We start from the raw sequence: 21,885 nt of genomic DNA on the forward strand, positions 1-21,885 counted from the left end.
TTACTAAGACAAGGACATTCACGGACCAATCCCCAAGAACAGGCTGATCGGACAACTGCAGCTCAGACGAGAATAACCCTAAGAGAGAAACATCACGTTCATAAGCACTTTTTTTAAGTAGTGTTGTATGCAAATGTGTATCCATGCCTGCAGAAATGGCAGCCCACAGCCATCATGGTTTACAAACTAAGATTTCTACAGCACATGGAGCAGAAGATGTGCAATACTTAAAACTGAAACTCACATGTGCACATGCATGTTTGGAGATATGTACAGCCACTTTTACCATGGCCAGCTATCCAGAAATCACTCATTCAAAACCAAAGCCTTACCCCTCTGTGTGAACACTCGATCCCACTTTTGTATTCGGTTTCCTTTGGCATCCTGGAAGTGAGAAGCATAGTTGAGATCACAATTGAAATCTTAATAATAGTATGCAACTCACACAATTGCATATGCAGTTAAATCTGTGTATACTGAAATCAACACATCTGTGAAACTTTGTTACATTGGGAACTTCTTTACAACCAGCATATGTGATCCTGCATGGTTAAATGCTCCTGTGTCTAGTATTACTTGAAAATGACTAAGAACAAACAGCCTGAACCTTCAGAACAATGTTAATGCATCAGAAGTATTACGTGTGAGGGCTCCTCACAAAATACTCTGCCACTTTAGACTGCATCAAGCGATTAAGTGCCAGTATCACGGGCTGTTCATTTGTCCAAACTGCAGGCAGGACTCTTTGTGGTTTCCTGAGCAACCAGCATGCTGACGATGATACAGCTCAAATTATACTTGCTTTCAACACATGAGCTTTTACATTCAATGAGATTCTGCTATTTGATTGAAGGGGGTGGGTGCATTCTCACACAGAGAAGCTGGGGGAAGTTTGTTGTTAAAAGACACGCGATAACCCAAGGAGCACATTGTGGACTACTTTATGTTTAAACGTATGTTTAAACGATGCTGCTGGGTGAAGGCATCACAGAACATGGCTCAAATGTCTCCTATCCTTCTTTTAGACTTCCTGTAAACTGGAGAATGCTACAGTAGTACAGAGCTAATAGGCGTCAATTTTTATTTTATCTAAATTGTACGATTTTTAGACCAAATCTTGACCGACTAAATTCTAAAATTGATTGCATGACACTTCAAATATGTGAGCACTTAGACACATCATTACACACACCTCCTTTATAATGGAGTGTTCTGTCGTCAACTTTACATAGAGGTTCCTGTGTACATATTAGGTTTGAAGAATTGAAAGCAGTCTACACCCCCTTTTTTCTTTTAGCTAGGTTATAAAACTCCGCTGCAAAAATGGCATCTGTGCTGCTGTCATACATTTTTTATATTAAAAGAGGAAGTGTATCAAACAGAAAGAAATGACCCTTATGAAAAGAAATGAGGAGATGTAGTACATCTTTCGTACTCATATTCATCCATGTTGCCCACTGAAATATGCTACGCCTCGCTCTAGCTTCTTTCTTTCATCGTTTGTGATGGCCATGCCCACATTGATTGGGCTTCAAATAAGGGGGAATAAATTTGAGATGGACCGTGTGCATTAAACCTACACCCACTACAGCGCTTGCACCATGTAATGCAAGAGCTACGCATGCCTCTCAGGTGCAAATCACTGCTTTGGCTCTAGAGGATTAATTCCACAGGGAATCAAATTGCTGGTGGGCAAGAGCCACAGACACACAAAACTGATATAATGCCCGCCATCTATGCACATGTATCAGCGCAGCTTCAACGTCTCATCTCGTCTCATCTCAGATAAGAGCTGCTAAAACGCTAAGACAAGCCGAATACAGACGCTGCTGTTTTGGCAGCTCTTGTCCAAGATAAAGTTATACCAACTATCCCATTTACACACATTGGCTTCAACAGTTTCAAACCATGCACAGCTGAGCTGCCCATTTCTTGAGATTCTATTGGCATTTCTGAGTAGTATGATGAGATATTTTATTTTAATAGCCTTTTTGCTCTTGTAGAAAAGTACTTTGGTTTCCTCTAGTTTTGGACTGCAAACTAAGCTGAGCGGCCAAGAGCTGACGCACTCATGCAGACAGGCCACAATGGTCACAATACAAGAAAGGAGGAATGGTAGAGGCACATACGAGCTTCGTGGGCAGAGCTGTGGATGTTACATAAAAAATGTTGCAGTTATATGGCTCTGCAACTAATTCAGTTTCTGGAAGAATTGCTGAAACTTAAATGTTATTCAGTCACAGAAGTAACTGAGTTACTTCAGGCTGTGGGCATTTAAAGTGGCCACACATTAGAAAGCCTCCTATATGCAATAATTAGAAATAACGTTTTGCACATACCAAAAGTTAATAATCGACATAATAGACTAGATGACAAATGTTCATTTGAACAAAGAAAATTATATGTAGAAAACAGAGTATCTGAACAGAACTCAGAACAGAAAGCACATCCAACACTGGTGCTAAATTCGTAGTTTTGTGGCAGAAGACATGTTACTCTACCTTAAAGTTCCACTCAGAATCCTACCGAATTTACGCCATTACTGTCCCAGTTTCTCACGCTGTAGTCTCCCAATATGTGAGGTGGAAATATCATAATTTCTAGTTATGAGAAGTATGACACAATGGAGTGCCCAACCTACCAACGTGTTTGCACAGTCTCTCTGAGAGAGGTTGATTTGTAATACGAAATAAAATAAACATCATTTGTTTAGCCCGTAGTGGCACTTTAAGGGGTTCCGACACTTCATCCCAAGTTAGGCAAGATAAATGCAAAAGGTGTTCTTTTCGCATGAATGTGAGCCTACAGTTCAAGTTTTACAGAAAAGGTGGTAATAGACGCGTAGCAAATTGGCACCGCGAATACTAAAATTAATCTCCCTGTGATGTCACGGCAGCCAACAAGACGGCTGCAGGAGAGGTCATGTGCTTACGAGAACCAATTGGAATGACTGATTCCCTCGCTCTTCGCAGTCAGGGTTGGACGCTGAAGTTTGTATCGTGAGAACCAACAAGTAGAAAAATAATTCTTTTGTCCACAGTATTCTGGTGTGCATGATTTCATGAACCACACATGTCATACTCATTTAAAGTGATGCCTAGAGACCACCAAAAATTTTACATTGTACTATTTTTCTAAATTAATGCTAAAATATGTAAAAAAAACAGCACAGCTACAAAAAAAAAAGAGAAAAAGAAACCAAAGAAAAATTGAATGCAGTAAAAAGCTTCAGCCATTGAAAAGAGTCTGACTCCAGATAGAAGTTTACAACTCACTCACGGAATGTATCTGCCATTTGTGTACGAGTCACAAGCAAAATGTGATTAAATTAGAGCTACAGACACTAATTTCTAAAAGTATTTAGACACACCAACTAATTACTCTAACAGTAGCCAATTACACTAATTTAATTGCTCATACTTAATCATTTCACAGGTCTGCATGCAAGCACTAGGACAAAGTCATCTAAACTGTATTATGTATGCTAGAAGTGGGTCATTGTTACCACGAGTGCCTGAAGCACACCACAGCTTCCTCGCAAAACTGTCATTACAAACCTCGCTATATCGAATGTGTGTAACCAAGCTCGTTACATCCCGGCCAAAAAGTTGGCTTCAATTGAAGAATGTAAGAGAACTGCTTTTATTTGGCCTCCTTTGGCCTCCTTTTCTTCCCTCACCCACCCAGGCTGGTGCATACAAAGAAATATGTGAGAAACTATGACCTTTGTGTCATTGTACAATTTGTAACGTCCCAACACTGAAAATAAAATGTTCCTGCAACGCATACTTACAGCAATATGCACATCAATAGCCCCAGTCACAGTGGGAAGGAGGTACGGGTCTACCACAATAACACGAAAGAGAACTGCAAGAGAGTGCAAACAATGATCCTGTTTTATATTGCTGCAGCATTGGTTCATATTGAGGGCACCGTGGAAACTAAATTTCTCCTTCAAGTTTGACTGTTTCTGCTGCAAAGTGCTTCATGATGCTGATAACCCTATGCATCAATATCGAGAGGATAGAGAGGTAGCAAGCGAGCTGGTGGTATAGATCCATAACTTAAAAAACCCGAGACTAGGGGACAAAAAAACGACAAACACAGTTTGTCACAAAGCACAATGTTTATCGTTTTTTTGTCCCCTAGTCTCGGGTTTTTAAGTTATGGATCTATGCATCAATTTTCGTTTGGTAGGGTTTTTGCATTGCTTAGTTAGAAATGGAAGCACCATATCCTAGATAATTAGTGAGCTGAATTTATACACTTTTCACAAAACCATGACATTGCAATTTGCCATCTGGTAACCAGAGACAAAAGCTGCTATATGCATGCACATTTCTTCCCCACATGGTAGGATATAGTTACTCACAAAAGTCACTCTATAACCAGGGCATTATATGTATTGCAATGTCAAATCTTAATAGAAAACTACTTGGCTATAAATGTGCGGTCAACACTCAAATCAAACCCACCGAATGCTGAAAGCAGTCGTGTATCATAGACACCAGCATTGTGCCTGATTAATAATTAATGATAGATCGATAATTAATTAATAATTAATGATGAATTAATTAGACGAGACTACCGTAATTTCACGCGTATTAGCCGCGGCTTATGCGCGATTTTTTTTCTCACAGGCGCTCTGCGGCTTATCTGATGACTATTTTTTCCTGGCATTTTCCCCATAGGCCGCTTTTAACGAAAGGGACGACAGTGTCTGTGGAACAGCACTGACCTGCCGATGCACGAACAGTGCGTAAGAGGGACGGGTCCACATTCGAGCAGATTGTTCTTCCTGGTGCCTTCCCCCAAGCAGCTTTAACGTGGTGACAGTGATTCACGTCTTTTGGAAGGCCACTGACCTATCAATCCATGAAAAACGCCCAGCAAGAGCACAATCTGATCTTGGTAGAACACTAGAGCTGGCCTCCTTTGTGCCGTCCCCGGAGTATGGACCACAAGGTTTATGGCCTTCCCTATGGTCTCCTTTGTCGCACAAATCAGTGGTCTCGTATTGTCCGCAGCTTATCTGCCAGAAAATTTTCACAACGTTCCTGAAAACGCCTCCTGTGGCTTATCTGCGGTACAGCTTATACGCGTGAAATTACGGTACTTTGTTAACTTTTAAAATGTTGGCTTATGTCCGCTGTGTCAACTGGAAACCTGTCGAGCGCCTCATGAAACATTGTACCAAGGAGTTTCCAATGAGGTATATGTTTGTATGTGGCTTTTCTTTTTCCGCCCCTTGTCGCTTTCAGCCGTTCCTCACGTTCGAGAGTGAGTGCCACAACCGGTAATCTGCTTAACACTCCAAATGCACGTCATCAAAGTGACTTCCGATCTGTGTCGAACCGAACCGGAACCGAAAACCGGAATTAACCATTAGTTTTAGCTGGAACTGAACCGTAATTACTACCGCCATCTTGGTGTTGAATCAACCTAGCGACGCCCAAGAAAGCAAGTTTTGAGACTTACATGAGGTGTTGCAAGATTCATTTTAGCAATAGTGACTAGTTCATTTGTCCTATGAAGATGAGACATGAAAAAATTCCAGAAACTAGGTGTGGCTCTGACATCCTTTGTCCTGATGCCTTGTTCAGATGTCATCCTAACATCTGAAGTATAAGCTACCAACACATATTTCATGCTCTAGTCAGTAGTGACACGGACATTCCACTTCCAGATGACGTGTTACTGTTATAATCTAGGTATATAGTTTTATTTGATTTTATTTTTTCGCAATTTAAATCATATCCTGTTGGTCGAAAAACAGAAATTAACGCATAAATAACGTAACTAAGAGATCTTGTATCATTTTTAGTGGCTACCTATAATTTTGTAGCATATTAGAACCTCGAACCGGTTCTGAACCGGTTTACAGCCTCTGAACCGGTTAATCGAACCGGTAAATGTGAACTAAGGAGCTGAACCGGAACCGAACCTTTATGGCCGAACTCGAAACAAACCGAAAACGTTTCGATTCTACGCTCTGCTTCCGATCATATGCTCACATATGTTTTCACTTCAGTGAGCGCAGGGAACGTCTCTTCTTCGATTGTGGTGTCCATCGAAGTAGACGGAAGTTCTACCGTACCGGCACCGCACATCCAAAGTTCCCAAACTGCATAGACGAGCCCACCATGTCACTGAACGCCAAGACGCGTGAAATCCTACGGAACTATACGTCACTGCACTTGCATTTCGGTCGTCTTCGTTCCGTGACTTCGTTTTTGGGATGGGGGTCGAGTTTCTGACTCGAGTTACGCACCTCGTAAGTGCCTTCGATCCTTTATTGGGTGGAATGGAGACTCTTTTGACTGCTTTTGGCTCTGGAGTAGCTACTCTCGCTCAAGTAAGCCCGCGAAATACAAAACACACACACACGTCACGTGACAACACGGCCGCGCGCCGCAACTGCAGCGCCCTCAAAAGGCTGTAAAAGGACCAACACCAAATCACAAAGTCCTGATTACGACACCCCAGGAGATCACGCCGGACCTCCAAAGTTGTGGTCTCGCCGCTCTCACGACTCACATTACAATGAAAAATTACTGGCGCCTACGATACACTATACTGCTAACAACATTCAGTTCGTTTCATTCGCGTAGGTTTTTCTTTTTTTTAATCGTGGTGCATGTTAGTTGGGATACTCTGTATAATAGGAGGCTATAAGGTGTGATCAATGCATAGTTCAATGATGCACCAGAGACCACATTAGTTTTGTCCTTTAAAGGTGCATTCAAGTGCAAAAACTTCTCGTCGAATGAAATATGCCGACAGCAATACAAAAGTAACGGGATTCAAATCGTTCGTGATTTATACGCGAACGAAACCGTAATTTACATTTTCCCTCTTTTCTCCTTCTCAAGAAGCGCGGCATAGCGACTGTCATTGGTGTCCTCAAACGATCTGCCGCGATGATTGGGCAAATCGTTTGAGGAGGCCAATCACAGGCCACTTTGCATTGCCGCCATTCTGGGGAAGGAGAGATGATGGAAAGTTTAAACTACGGTACCGTTCACGCAAAGATCACCAACGGCGCATGGATGAATCCCGTTCGTTTTGTATCGCTGTCAAAGTAGCGGCATCTTTCCTACCGCGAAGAAAAAATATTATACTCTAGTGCCCCTTTAATCGGACTTTTCAACGTGTTAGGTGGCACACGGGTGTCTATATCCATACACACACGTGTGAGTGTGTCAAAAAGCGAAATGAAACGTTCCATTGATAAGGAATGAACTCTGGGCAGCAGCAGAACAAAAAAGACACTATTGTAGTCGTTTTTAGTTTCTTCCCGTACGCGAGAGCGATCCAGTTGTATGTTGAAGCGCCTAGATGGCATCGGATACGCTAGAGCGCCAGCGAAGTTGTTTGGGTTTAAAGGGCTGTTGAACGTGGGACATTGAACAAAAGAAGGTGGGAGATCCGGCTTGCATCGGCGGGACGCGGTATGGCGAGGTGTCCGCGTTTCTTTTTCTTTTGGTCCTGAACGTTGAAATGGAACGTAAAACGCAAGTATTAAAGAGTGTTTAATTCAGTATGTGCGTGTGTGCGCGAAGAAAGTCTACACTATATAGTGGACCACTTGCGGGAGGAATTTCAAATGACACGTAACTCACCTTTCTGGCCAGGCTTGTAAACTGCTTTATCTGTCTGTACAAAAACAGAATAACTTTTGTGCTCGTAAGTGAGCTCTGTCTCGTTGTTGAACGACAGACCGCCGGAGCCTGTTACGAGGAGCTTGTATTTCCCTGGACCCCAATCACCGATCTAGAATTTTGACAGCACCATCGTTAGCCAGCCGTCAGCACTCGGTATTGGCAGTGCGCCGGAATCACGTTCTGTGAGAAAGCAACTCACCTCGAAGCTCATTACTTGTGTGTCACCTGTAACATAAAAGAAAATAATGCGGGTGTCTGTTGATCATCCTCACCAAATTTGCCAACGTAGAATGTATTCTACTGCACTCTCTACGCGATCCCGTCGCGAAAGACAAAGCCAGCTGGAACTGTCGACTGATTTTCATATTAGAGGTGTATTCTCCTGTAAGTTCCGTATAGATGTCAAATGCAAAAAAAAAAAAAAAAATCTTCCGAAAGAGCGTCGTAGTTTGTGAGAGACACAATAAAAACGAACAGCATGATCCACATCCGGTTTCAGTTTCACGGTGAAGAGAGCATCTGCTCTCGGTGTTCGATCGAGGGTGTTCGATCGAGATAAAGATAACTGATGACTGCTTTAAGATGTGGTAAAACGGAATCAGCAAAGTTTGTCTCGAATCCATGGCTCGAATGCTTAGCAGAGCAGAAATCAGAAGTAGACAGTGACGCCATGGAAGCGAAAGCGAAAGCTAAAATAATTCGACTCATGCTTCGCGGCGCTAACACGCAATTAAAAAAAAAAAACGACTTGAAATATTACGACTGTAACTTTGAGCGTCGTAAGAAAGCATTAACGTTTCTTTAATTTTGGTCTGGGTCCGTATTGCCGCTTTAAATCGATTTAATCGTTGCATGCTCATTTTAACTTTTCTCTGCGATGACGAAGTTCCAATGACGAAGTACGCTTGCGTTTGGAGGAAGTTACCGCCACCGGAATGTCTCTTCTCTTTTGCGTTGGTTGTTGGCAAAAGAGAAGAGGTCTCTGCCCTGTTCCGAAAGCAGAAAGGAGAGGATAGAGACCGACAACAAGTGATACCGCCACGGACGAACACGCGCTTTGTCTGGATGCACTCCACATATGAAGGGCCTCAAACAATCGAGTCGCGGGCCGCGTTAATCTTAGACTACGGCATAATTAATAAACGGCAAAAGAAAGAAGATAAAAAAAATTCACTGGCGATTTAGCGGTAAATGCGAGAGAAATGCGTTAGCATTAACCGCCTTTTCCGGTCCATACTTGACTTCCGGGTATCCACTTCCAGGTTGTCACCTCGAGTCAATGCTTGATTTCCGGTTTGACACTTTCAATTACTATATGAAAGTCCATTTAATTAACCTTTGATTAGCCTCAATTACTTTCCTGCCTATATGCCTCCTAGGGACAAGGCTTTAATATATGTTTGAAAGAAAAAAATTGGAGATGTCGACCGGACCACCCTGTCTGATTCGGCGTGAAATCAACCTCCTCTCTTATATCCCCTTTGCATGTCCGTGTTTCGGTGAGGCTTCACCATCTCACACACGGACACACACACATATACAGCTTTTTTCCATTTTGCCACTCCTAATGCTAACGCATTAAAAAGGACATGCGACCCCCGCCCAGAAAGGCCGTCCAGCTTTCACACCCATCAAACGTGACACGTCTGCGAGAAATTACTCGCGCTGACCGACGTTTGATTATCAGAAAGGATATAGTGGATGTGAGAATAACACCTGCGCGCACCTGAAAATCCCACTTGGGTATATGCAATTTTGTCTCAGGTCAGCCAACACAAATGCAAGTGGTAAGGACTCCCGTTCTAAAATTCGAGAGTTCAGAGGTGCTCGAGAGTCGACTCTCGAGGACTCTCGATGCGGGTCGCTGGAGTCGATGGCGTACAATGACTCTCATGCGTCACGAGTAACGACGCATACGTCGCGCGAGTAGAATAAATGAACACAACCTGCACCTAGTTTCTGTTCTAGCAACAGACAAAAAAAGGGGGGGAGGAGGAAAGAAATGTCTAAGGTCACTGGTCCTACGATATCGAAGAGATTCCAGCCAACGCAACCAAACAAACGAGATATATTACAAATATACAGTCACCGGGACACTACTTCGAGGGAGACGAGGCTGCCGGTAAGTCTGCTCGATCAATCACAAATAATAATAGCAATAAGAATAATAAAAAAAAAGTCCCTCTAGTTTAGCGCCTAAAAGCAGCACGTTCTTTCACGTGCTCATTTCAAACACAGTGACACATGTTTAATTGCGTTATAAAAAAAGAAAAAGAGAAACGTCGCTCGATTTGCTTACGGTTGTGTAGCACTGCCTGCTTGCTGATAGCATTGTAGTTTCCGCTATCGGAGGTTCCCGTGACGGACACCCGAACGTCGACGGGGGAACTGGCTTGGCTTAGCGACGCGCTGACATGGTACTGAAGGTTGGGCCGCAACTGCTTTGGAGCCACCACTGTGTATACGCCACTGAGAAGAAAACATGTTGAATTAATTAATGTCGGCGCTCTTCAAGTTGAAAGATAAGTGCTCTTAGGCACCACATTCCGCATGTACAAATCACAAAAGAAAAACCCGTATCAACCAAATAAGTTGGAGCCAGTGGCGTAGCCGGGATGGGGTCAACACCGCCCCCCCCCCCAAAAAAAAAAAAATTGCACCTTTGGTAGCGCATTTAGGAGAGGGGGGGGGGGAATCGAGGACGAAATCCGCCCGCAGCATAGAACCCCTGCCGAAACATTTTTCTGTCTATGCCACTGGTGGGGGCAGTTAATATTCACACCCCTTTTGTGACTATACTTAGAACGAAGTGCGGTGACCGAACAATGCTTACCTCTGTGCGAATGTCGTTGGCATCAGTACCAGAAGCACTAAGAAGCCCATATGCATCATGACATCTGCAGATCTGCAAGAACAATGGCTTTATTAAGGCACAGTGTCACGTATTATCCCGTCTGGTTCTCCGAATAACTTACTGCTGACTCATTAGAAAGAATCTACATCTTCCGCAAACCAATTAAAACGCACATTGTACAGTAATCCTAAATCCCAGAAAAACGACACCAATCGTCATAGTCTTTTTGCCAAACACGTGTTGGCCTCATAGCTACCATGTGCCCGTTCAGTTTTGTACAGCGAAAAAAAAAAAAAGAAAGAAAGAAAGAAAGAAAGGAAAAGCTGCTGGTGGCCCAGTAGGGCTGTTGCAGTGAAGTTTGCACAGCGCCATTTCGGGCCCAAACGGCCGCGGATCACAACAGTAAGGAGTTCCATCAGCGGGTTTTGCATGGTGTGTCAAACGGTATGGTGCCAAGGAAGCTACAAAACCTGTAGGAAATCAACAGAAAAAGCGGTGCTTCTTGAAAAGCGCGAACAACTCGAAACCGTGTACTTGAAAGTGCCGCGTCGTCTGCTAAACTGGGGAGTGTTGCATGATTTGGGGCGCTGATGTTGCTGCTCACTCGCGCCACCTGGCCCAGAGCAACAGGCCCGTAGCTCAGATGATCACCTTCCATACCGAGGTGACCCGGGTCAACACCACCCTGACAGCGAAAGGCCTCAGCACTCTTCCAATTGACGCCACGCACGTGGCCCTACTATCCTTGTTGGCGATAAATAGATGTGACGTCATCGAAACAGCGAAGAAGAGAAAAGCTCCCTCACTGAAAATGTATGACAGTCGGCCAGGTGCGTGACGTTATCGAAAGAGTGCTGAGGCCTTTTCTGTTATCTAGGAAGTGGTGACCGGGTTCGAATCCCAGCACCGGCAGTGCTGTCTGGGCATCCCTCACACACTGTAGGGTAAGTGTAGGCACAGGACGCATGTTAGAGGTGAGCGCGGATAAGATTGACAGCATCCGCACCCGCACGGTACGGGGTTTTACCCGGGGGGTACCCGCCTGGTACCGCACGGTACCAGGCATATAAGATCCGCGCGGATATTGACTATATCCGAAGATCCACGATCATCGCATTTGCAAGAAAAAAATCTACATGACGATAATGTTATGTTACAAAAATGTACATGTTACAGCAAGTTTGTTTGCTGAAAAGCAAAAAACAAAAAATAAATAAATAATTCAGCATACAAACTTTCTGAGGAACATTATCCACAGTTGTCCCATAGTACTACTATACTACTGTAGTATTCCATGTGGGTGAATCAGAGAAAGGACATTTTTAAGTTCATGTCTCCAGGAGACTATCTGGTTTGTGCCCGTGGATGGCCTCTGAAAATTTTGGGTTCAACACCTCGAAAAAAAAGCGAAGGAGAAAAAGCGAGCCGTGATCATACCTATAAAAGGCGAAAGTAACTGAAAGCATCCGAGATTCAGACAACATTGATTATGAAAGCCGTTACCTCTACCAGGGGAAAACCGAAGCTATTTTTGGACGGTTACGAATATGTCAAAAGGTCGCTAAAATGACTGGATTCCATGGCAGCGGCAGTTTCATAGGGGCACAAACTGCAAGGGGGTCCTCACGAGGAAATGAAAATCTCAGGGTGGGCTCTAGGGTACCTTATAATGAGGCGAGCAATTGTCCGGCTTCAGCGTATCATTGGTGAGCAGTTGCTCCATGAGCAATAATTGTCCGCGCGCCCTCGTATGGTGGGCAGAATGACGCCGTTGCTCGATGTTCTCAAGGGTTTTCTTCGTGTCATTTTGCGTATCCGGCCACGTCTCCTTTACTGCTGCATACCTCCAACGAAAATACTCCGGGAAGGCTCATCAGCTACACGAACCATGAATATACTCATGCTAGAATGCCACTTTTGTAGCATTTTACTCCGTCCACGTGGTTGTAATAAAACAACCTTATTGTCAAAACAAGAAGACAGAGATCCCCCATTTTTCTTCTTCAATCACAAACGAAATCCAAACCTACGCTGATAGAGAAGCCTTCAAAATTCAAGCTGCACACCTCGAAAGACAACGCTCAGCAGAATTCTGCGCTCTTTTGGCGAGTCCAAAGCTCACCTTTTTTCACCTCAAGCTTTTTTTTCTCTCTCTCTCTCTCTCTCTCTCTCTCTCTGGTATTTTTTTCAAGAAATCACGACGATTTTCAGCTCCAGGATGATGCGGAAGTAGACAGAACGTGCGTGAAAAATAAAACGAATCGGACACCACGTTCCGAACATGTGATCCTGAAGAGAAAGTGTCTCACCCTGTCTCATTTTTATCACCACCTTACCGTACTTATGCCGCTACCACGTGATTTTCTGAAGTCACGTGTGGGTCTTAACATCAGGCGTCTCATTTAAGCGGCCAGTAATCAGTTTCTCTCAACTGACCTCCTTCTAGTCACCTATTTTTAGTCGTCACCTTTCAATGAAGTCAACAGGCAGAACAGTGGGACAATAGTCCTTTGCAGTCCATGGCATTATGGCGACCTTCAATCGGGCGCCTAATTAGATCCTCGAAACCCTCTCAACCATAAATATCGCCCGTGTCATGCAGGGCAAAGGGCGTCAAGACCTTTCGATCACGCGTTACCTTCGCTATTTTGTGTGCACACTATAAACACATACGATACGCACGTACTACCCATTTCCTTGCGTCGAAGATCCTCGTGGGGGGCACGTGGAAGGGTCAGGTTATGGGAGAAATTATTTCAGCACGCACGAACAATATTCACAATAGCGTAACCGAACTGTAATACATACGTTCATACATTATAAAATTCCGCACGGAATGCAGGGGAACGTATAATGGTTGCAAGACGATTTTAACGAAGACCACAACAGCATGTTACAATTTACCGTGTGTAAGTGATATCGGCCTGCTGTTACGCTCATTGCGTTTAACGCCCTGCAGACAAATGTGGCTGTCTTGGTAATAAACCAGCACTCGAGGCTTATTTAATTATTCTCGCTAATTTGTTAACGTATCTTTATTGTTGTTGATACGTTGTTAACAACACTTGGAAAGTTGCCGCCAAATAAAAACACAATGAAAAAGTAAATAAGAAAACGTAAGGAAAAATCCAAAATGGGAGTGACCATGGTGGGACCATTTGGGACCATGTGGGCCAAGTGACCATGGTGGGACCAGTGATTAGGGACCATGGTTACCATTTCCCCAGAGAAAGACAACGTCAGGAGGCACAGATGGTCGAGAACCTGGCCAACTTTTTCGTCGATGATTCTCTCAGAATATGAAAGACTCGAACCGAAAATCCGCCAAGTAACGAAGATATGTTACTTTTTATCATTTAAGCTTCCTTGTTACATTAAGAACTGCTTCTGGGTAACGTCATGAAAATTAATTTGCTTATTTTGTCACATGAAGCGACAAGAAGCACTGGTGATTCAAGCACTTACGAGGAGGGGTTAGTGCGTCCTTTTACAAATTTGCGGAACAGACTTCGCATATCTTCATTACGACGCATGAAAATACCTGACAGCAGGTGGTGCTGCGATGGAGAACTATTGTTGAGAGAAAGGCCGGTTGATGAGAAATGTTTCTCTCGCTTCTGTGGTATTATCGTGTACAGATGCACTATGGTCTGCAGGCTGATTAAAAAAAGATGCTTCGCCAAAGATCGAGAACTGGTTGTAGTCGGTTGGGAAATTCCTAATGGCCAAAACTACTGAAAAGAAAAACAAATGCTCCCGGTAATAACGTTTTAAATTAGTTGATATAAACAAAAATTATCAGCAAAAAGCTTTATTGTCTCTTGTACTCCAGTGCTTGGAATTTCCGTACAAATAAAAACGATTGGCGGATTGTCGAAAAAAAAGGCGTCCCATGAAAAGTGGAAAATGTAGCGCGATCCGGTATGATTCGGTAGAAGCAGAAGCCTCAAATCAGGAGACGCCTACTGGGCACCATCCTCAACATTGGCAGCATATATATAAAGGGCCACAAAGAGCTCAAAACATACCGTACCCTTACTTTCTATTCTTTCTAATTCGCTTTGCCCTTTGCTTTGATCATCTGAACTGCCATCCACCATCATCTTTCAATCTCTACAATTGGCACTGGGGCAGCGGCCAGCCTGCTGGCCGGCATCAGCCCCATCTCATCATCATGTGTGCGTGCGCGTGTGTGTGTGTGTGTGTGTATTGAAATGAGTTGTACGTTGAAAAGTGACGAACAACAAGAGGGAAGCGACCCCCCGTAAACTTGAAAGACTACTATAAACTCTATAGAATGATTAAAAACGGCTGCAAGACTTCTCCCACATTTTGAAAGGACCTTGCGACGCCCTTTGAGTACTAGAAGGAAATATTTTTCAACACTACATTAACACAAAATGCAATATGTAGTTGCAGCAGGTTCCAATCTGTCTAATCTGGAATTAATCTCCCGTTTTACCTTGCACATCCATCCATTCATAAATCAACATAAACATTTTAATCGACAATAATTATGTTATGCGACGTCACACACCTAAATTTGGAAATGTAAAGGGTCCTTGTTTGAGACTACGTAAAGCGTCCACTCATGAGCAAATTTATTTCTTGCAGACGTCGGTCGTCAACGGTGGGGGACAGCTTAGTAACGTTCACTTGCTGGCAGTCCCGTTTCGCCTAATTCGATTGCGCGACAGCCACACTTCGCCTAAAGGCTGAGACACATGTACGACGAAATGTGCGACCCGTCGTGCGACGCGCCGCAGCGCAAAGCATCCTGGGACTGATTCTGGAGAAATAGGTCGTCGCAGCAGCGCTCTGCGACAAGTCGCAGCGCCACAAAACTGCTCAGATATCTCCGCTCCCGTCGGTGGGTTGTCGTGCGGATGTAGTGACGTCATGAACCAAGCAGCCAATGATGCTGCCTCTCTGGTAGATGCCATGGATCCGAGAAAAAAATGGCGGACAGTGTGTGTTCTGAATGCAAACAGTGGCTGACTTCGTCGTGTTGCGCCTTGAAAGACACGTGAAATAAGGAATGAATTGTTCTCATTTACTGTGAGCACATTTGGTTATGTTAAATAAAGTGTAAGCGAGTGTATCTCTGGCCGCGCTGTTCTAGCAACACGGCGGTTCAGAGCGACATGTCGTAAGGATGTCGCAGCCCATGTGTCTGCTGATGCAGCACGCGACAACTCGTGACACGAAACTGTGCGACTCGTCGTGCATTTTGTCGTACATGTGTTTCGCCCTTAACGCCACCCACTCGTACCACTTCTTTAATCCGATAATTTGAGTGAAATAGGACGTAATCCGCCAACGAGGAGAACTTCATCCGTGCTTCCCCAAAATAATCTTCCAAAGCAGGTCCGAAGTAGACTCTAGTCCGAAGTGCGTAACTGGGGAGGGGAAAGGGGGGAAATTAATGTTCACTGCCAATTGAGCAGGTTCGTATTCAACTGGTTTCAGGATTTGATTGGCAAATCCCCTCGAAGTTACGATGTCGATTAAATTTCCCTCATCATTTACAGCACGACCAGCGCAGAGCAGTTTTTCGTGTCATAGGAAGCTCCACTTTAGCGTTGTTACCATCACACAAATTGGCTTCTGCGTCTGCTGCAATGACGCATGAATGAAATTGCGCTGCTTGTACAATGCTTTCAAAGGCAGCATTCCTGCGCGTCTGACCCCCTTTGCCCAGATACCTCACTGCCCACATCTAGTCATACAGTGCAAAATCCTGAGCCACAAAGGCGCTATTTTCAGAATACTTTGTAATGCCTGGGAGGGCAGAGCTAAAATGAAGCATGGTCACCAATATTTGATGCCATTCAGTGCTGTAACTGTCTATGGTGTACATATGTAGGATGTGTTGGGAACCTAATCTGACGAAATCTTTGCATCATTGTTGTCCCACGTTTATTAAAGGAAAAAAAAAAAAGACGCCATAGCTCGTTGGTTAGCACACAGCTCACTAGCTTTTTTTTAAACGCCATTCCTCCTCTTCCCACTAGTCATAACGTTCCCGAATCCCGGCCAAGGACGCTTGCAATTCAGTGGCGCGATACGACCTGGCGCAGTCTTCAGCGTGGGAGGTTGAACACGGAATGCTGTGTTGAGATTACAGCGTACATTAGAGGAGCCCAGGGGCGGATCCAGAGGGGGGGGGGGGGGTCCGGATGTCCCGACCTCCCCCCTCAATTTCTGTCGTGACATAGAGTTTCCATTGACCTTGACAGTGTAGCGCATGCTATCCAAGGCAGGACCCCCCCCCCCCCTCTCAGAAAAATCCTGCATCCGCCTTTGGAGAAGCCTCAAGTGGGCAAAATGAAGTCCACTGACCAGCCACCCTGGCAGCGTGAAACAATGGATGCTGTCCAGCCAGCTGACCTCATGAAGCCTCTCCCCCTTCCTCTAAGTATTTTACGTGACTTTTTTTTTTTACCCCTGGCTGTGACGCGTAACTTTCGCCGCAACCAAGCACTGCCTTTATTTTTACTTTCTTCGTACAAACATTTCTAACGGTAATGAAACACCCCCTTCTGAAGCCGACGTCCATCCATTTGCATCGCAACTTGCAGGACGTTCTCTTGTAGTCCAAGGAAGCAGTTGCAGATTTCTTTCCTGGCTACCTAAGCTCTCTCGGCTAAACGAACTTTTCTCATTCACAGCGGCACAGCCCTCGTTTTCCGAGATTGTGTGGCGTCAGCGTCATCCGCAGAAGGAAAAAGCCAACACTGTATTAGTGACGACGACGAGGACGACAACTTTATTTTAATGAGGACATGGGCGATACTGTACCCCATTGCTGGCAGTAAAGATATATAGGGTCGCTTCACAGTGAGAACCGAAGTCCTACGCTGTCTAAAAACTTTCAAAGTGCTTTCAGGGCAGAGCGTTGGTGGGCTGGAATTGGTCATGGTAAACTTCGAAGCAATTTTGGCATAGTGAGAGGGAAAGAGTGTAGCTGATTTAGAGACACTGAAAGTGTGGATCTCAAGGGGACGAGGACAATGTTAGTATGGCGCTAGAGTAAAAAAAAAAAAAAAAAGAAACATCCTTAGTGGTTCTGCTTCAGACGCCATGGAGATACCGGGTCCTGCTGACGCACAAGCTTTGCGGCGGGCACGAGAACGCGAACGGAAGCGCGAAGCTCGCGAAGACCCAGCTCCTCGTGCAGACGAGGCCGCTAACAAGAGAGTGCGACGTTAGGATCCCAACGGGCGTGCCGCCGAAGCTGAGGCACAACAACGTAGATGCGAAGATCCTGCAGTACGCGCCGCCGAAGCAGAGGCAAAGAGGCATTAGAGGCAAGCGAAAGCCGAAGGAACAACGAAGGGCTTCACAATGCAATTCAGGGAGAACCCATTTGGGTACAGTTGTTCGGTGTGCGATCGCTTGTGGTTCAAGAATGATCTCACAACGCTCCCGTTGTCTTGCCATGCACTGCTTCGATGAGAATCGGACGGTTAAAATGATGGCCCAATGCCGCCAGTGCTGTCCGTGAAAGTCGCGTTACACAATCGTAACAGTCCTGCGATTTTTTTTTTTTTTTTTTGCACGGCATCTTCCTTAAGTATCAGGCTGGATAACAAGCTTCTGAAATTTGTCGCTACCACGATTGCTCCACAATGACGCCACCACCTTGGGAAAGCCAAAACGTTTGCTAATTGTCCCTCCGAGTCTACGAACTTCACCGGGGATTCCCGATGCTCAGAATGACAAACAACGTGACGGCACTATAGGCGCGAGAATATCTAGCCAAAGGCTTTCAGGTATTCCCAGTCATTCTAAAATCGAGACACGCTAGACATTTCAAATGTTTGCGTTGATGCAGGAACGTCAAAAAAAGGTTAGGAGTAGTTTTAGCCTTTCAAGAGGAATACGTAGTTCCGACCTTGTAGTTTCCACATCGGATTTGTGGTGGTGCCACACATAAGAGAAACTGCGATTTTTCCCACACTTTTGTTTCCACTTTCCCACATTTTGTGTACTGTGTTACTCATCTTCAGAACGTGAAGTCAATTCACTCGGCAAACCCGAAGGAATTATGGACGAAATAAAATCGGAACTTCAACGCAAGGCGTGCTTGGACGTCTGGAACATAGCGACGACGACGAAGTAGAATACACGCTTTTCAGCGGGGCAAGAGCAGCATAGTTTTTGAGATAATGTTGGGTCCATGCAAACACCAAATGATCGGTGCCACTGTAATGACAGCCACTGGGGGCTACAACAAAAGAAAAAGTCTGCCCGTCGCGCCAGCAAAACCAGCGGGCCGTGCTCAGTCATGGCCTAGTGCAAGTCGCTACACCACCAAATGACCGGAACCACGAGACACTCACTGCCCTCCCCTCCAAAAAAGGTCCGAGGTTCTGGTGGGTATTCGGTGTTCATGGACAAGCGGTGAGAGGTTACCCATTAGCACCAGGGTTGCTGCATTTTTCGATTTCAGATTACACGAGTTTAACAAAATTACGTGAAGCCCGGTGAAACTTATTGGATCCATTCGATTTCGGCCGTCAGTTCAAAATCCAGGGACTGTCCGACCGTCTGGACTCTGGACGCAGTGAAATTGATGAATGAAATTGGAAGTACGGGCGCCCACAGCAGACGTCTGGTCGCCCCGCACCCGCGAAGCGTATTTTCCTTCCATCGCGCAGCCCGCGTCACAGGTCGTGAGCCCGAATGTCGCAAGGTGACAAGGACACAGTAGAAGCCGGGTCATGCAATGTCACCCTCACGCCCGAAGAACAAGTGCAGCGCTCTGGCAGCAACGTCGTGTTTCATAGAGACTCCGAAAGTCACTTCGCTGCTCCTCTCTCAGTCGTGTGGAGTAGTACAGCGACTTTAACGGGGCTTTACCTTCCGCGGCAGCCTGTTTCGGAGAAATCGTGAACCAAGAGGGACTATTCACTGGACGATGAACTATTGACGATCAAAACCATTCTAGCACTGCACGCTCTTGAGCATCCGCGCAGCTGGACTTCCATACCGGATGCAACACTTGTTGAACAAAGGAATAAAAGGCAGGCGAGCTGACGCAATGGGCTTGCGTATTCCCTCATTATGTGGAAAAAACGAAGACAGCGTCGCGCGTCTTTGTTTTCTCATTATTTTCAAGGAATGTTGCCTACGTACCACTTGTATCCGGTGTAGAGGCAATATGTCACGTCAAGTAGCAGGCCTCAAGGGAACCAGATTCTCTGCTTCTTAAACACTCATCCATGCATTCATAGTAGAAAATTTCACATTTTTCGTTTTGACCTGTCTATACCAGCCTTCTTATCATTGATTGCGGTGTTTTAGCTTTACAAATCCTTAAAATATTTTTGAGCACACGTGTAATGTCTCGTAGATATAAAAAAAAATTGTGAAGACCATCGAAACATTCCCTACTGCTAGAAGACCCTCGCGAGACCCTCTGAAAACCACGCCTAGCCACGTTCTTCTGCCTAAATTAGTGTCCCGCCGTTTTATTGGGTGCTCTCCTGGCGGAAGCGCAGCAACCAAACAAGATCCTGTGTGTTGATCGAGCCCTTACAGGTGTATGAAACTGAAACTGAAACTGCTTGCGTACAGAAAAGCACGACTTCACGCGGCGTCAAGAAAACAAAAGGGCGATGAAACGCCGTGGCAAAGGGGAGCACAGTCAATGATCACCCTGTATATTTTTGGTAAGTTACCCCAGGGCCGATGAACAGACACACGCACATGAAGGGTAAGACGTTACGTATGCGGGGTCGCTGATAGAAGATATCTTGCTTCGACCCTTTCAAGGTATTCTCCCTGATATGGCCCAGAATGACCCATCCCTCTACACTAGTCCGGGAAGCGCTGGCTCCATGGGTATACATGCGCTGCATTTAAGTGACTTTTTTAGGCTTTGTATATAAACAGCATTTTTCAAAGACTGGAAATCGTTGTCCGTGTAGTTTTACTTTCATAATCGAGAACAGAAAGAAATCGCATGGTGAGAGGTGTGCAAAATAGGGCAGATGGGTAACCAACTTCTCCGGAATGCCTTGGAGCAAAAGTTTAGTGCCAAATTGGCACAGGGGGCTCAGTGGCACTGCTGTCGTGCTGCCAACAGGATTCCCCTCAAGCCAGTTCTTGGTCGCCTACCCTGGATTTTCCCGAAGGCAGCTGGAAAGCAAATTGTGGTGCACCATTCTGATGTCACCGAGCTTTGGTTTTCCAGCGTAGCCGTGACCTGCTGGTTGAGAAGGCTGCCACCATTTTCTTTACGACACTTCTTGACCCTCAGCAAGAGAGTTTTCCCAAAGGGATGGCAGGCGCTTTGTTTCGAGATCAAACTGGGAGTAAGTTTTCGTAGCCCGTCAGTCACAACGTTGGCTGCATTCCAAGAGTCCACATGACATTTTGACACCATTACACCAGAGTCACCATTCTGCTTCAGTCAAAATTGTGTTGCATCCATTGAGATAAAACCTTTCAAACGTAGACGGTCGCTCAGGAAGAATCGTCGAAACGCGAAGCATAGTCTTCAAAGCCGCATCGATATCGCTGAATGTCGAACCAAGGATCCCCTCTGCAGAGTCCCTACACGGCCGCGACGGTACGCCGGTTGTCTTTCAAACAGGCGCAACGAAGAACTGTTGCACATGACGGTGTCCCGAAAAGCCGCTGTTCCAGGGAGTCATTTAAGCCACTTTTTGAAATCATAAAGCATTATAGCTCACAGCATGCATCGATCGCTCACAGTACCCACAAATATGGTGAACATCGTCGGTGATCATTTGCCTTCGCCGCTGACGTCGCAGCACAAGCCTGGAGGCATAAAATTGTCGTGCGCTTCCTAGAGAAATAGCGCAGCACGTCTTTGCAGGAGCCGAGAGACGTGGTGTTGCATAATTCGGATGACAGTAAGTATTGTAGCGGTTGACATATAAGCTAGGTTCTTTTGTTCTGCGACATCTCATCGCACTGCGGTACGCATCACGCAGGCCTTCTGCACGTTAAACTCTAACGCTAGTTCACGGAATTGCGAAGACAACATTTTCGTGCAAATTCGAAGGCTTTTCTTTGTTGTTGTTTTTCTCTTTTCTTTTTTTTTTTTTTCTTTTTTTTGCATTTACCTGTTCCTCAACTCCTTCTGTGCCCAGTTCGAAGGTTTTGTGTCGTTCGGGACTGGTTCGCCGCACATATCCATTTTAGACCTCCTTCAACATTTGGTCGGTTAAAAAATGTCAATCCCCGGCCTTTGTTTGTTATAAATGGAATTACTCGGAAGTAAAGCTGATATCTCACTGTAGCAACACAAAAGAATAGACGGGAAGTGATCTTCGAGCTTGCTAGCATACACGGCTAGCCGCACCGCCCAGCAGTCTCCAAGGTCAGTTGAGT

At 45.1% G+C, this 21,885-nt stretch overlaps 1 protein-coding gene across 3 annotated transcripts in view; it reads right to left on the minus strand.

The window, feature by feature from the left end:
* The window catches only part of LOC135378122 (CD109 antigen-like), a 66,224-nt gene that overhangs the window by 29,119 nt on the left and 15,220 nt on the right, over positions 1-21,885 (minus strand). For all 3 annotated transcript variants that reach the window (XM_064611008.1, XM_064611009.1, XM_064611010.1), the window contains 7 exons: positions 10,498-10,569; positions 9,964-10,133; positions 7,864-7,889; positions 7,623-7,773; positions 3,794-3,867; positions 333-384; positions 5-78 (listed from right to left, as the gene is read on the minus strand). In XM_064611008.1, coding sequence (XP_064467078.1) covers positions 5-78; positions 333-384; positions 3,794-3,867; positions 7,623-7,773; positions 7,864-7,889; positions 9,964-10,133; positions 10,498-10,569 — 619 coding nt within the window. The remainder of the gene's footprint in view (positions 1-4; positions 79-332; positions 385-3,793; positions 3,868-7,622; positions 7,774-7,863; positions 7,890-9,963; positions 10,134-10,497; positions 10,570-21,885) is intronic.

Source organism: Ornithodoros turicata, chromosome 1 (assembly GCF_037126465.1).
Source record: "Ornithodoros turicata isolate Travis chromosome 1, ASM3712646v1, whole genome shotgun sequence".
NCBI lineage: Eukaryota > Metazoa > Arthropoda > Arachnida > Ixodida > Argasidae > Ornithodoros > Ornithodoros turicata.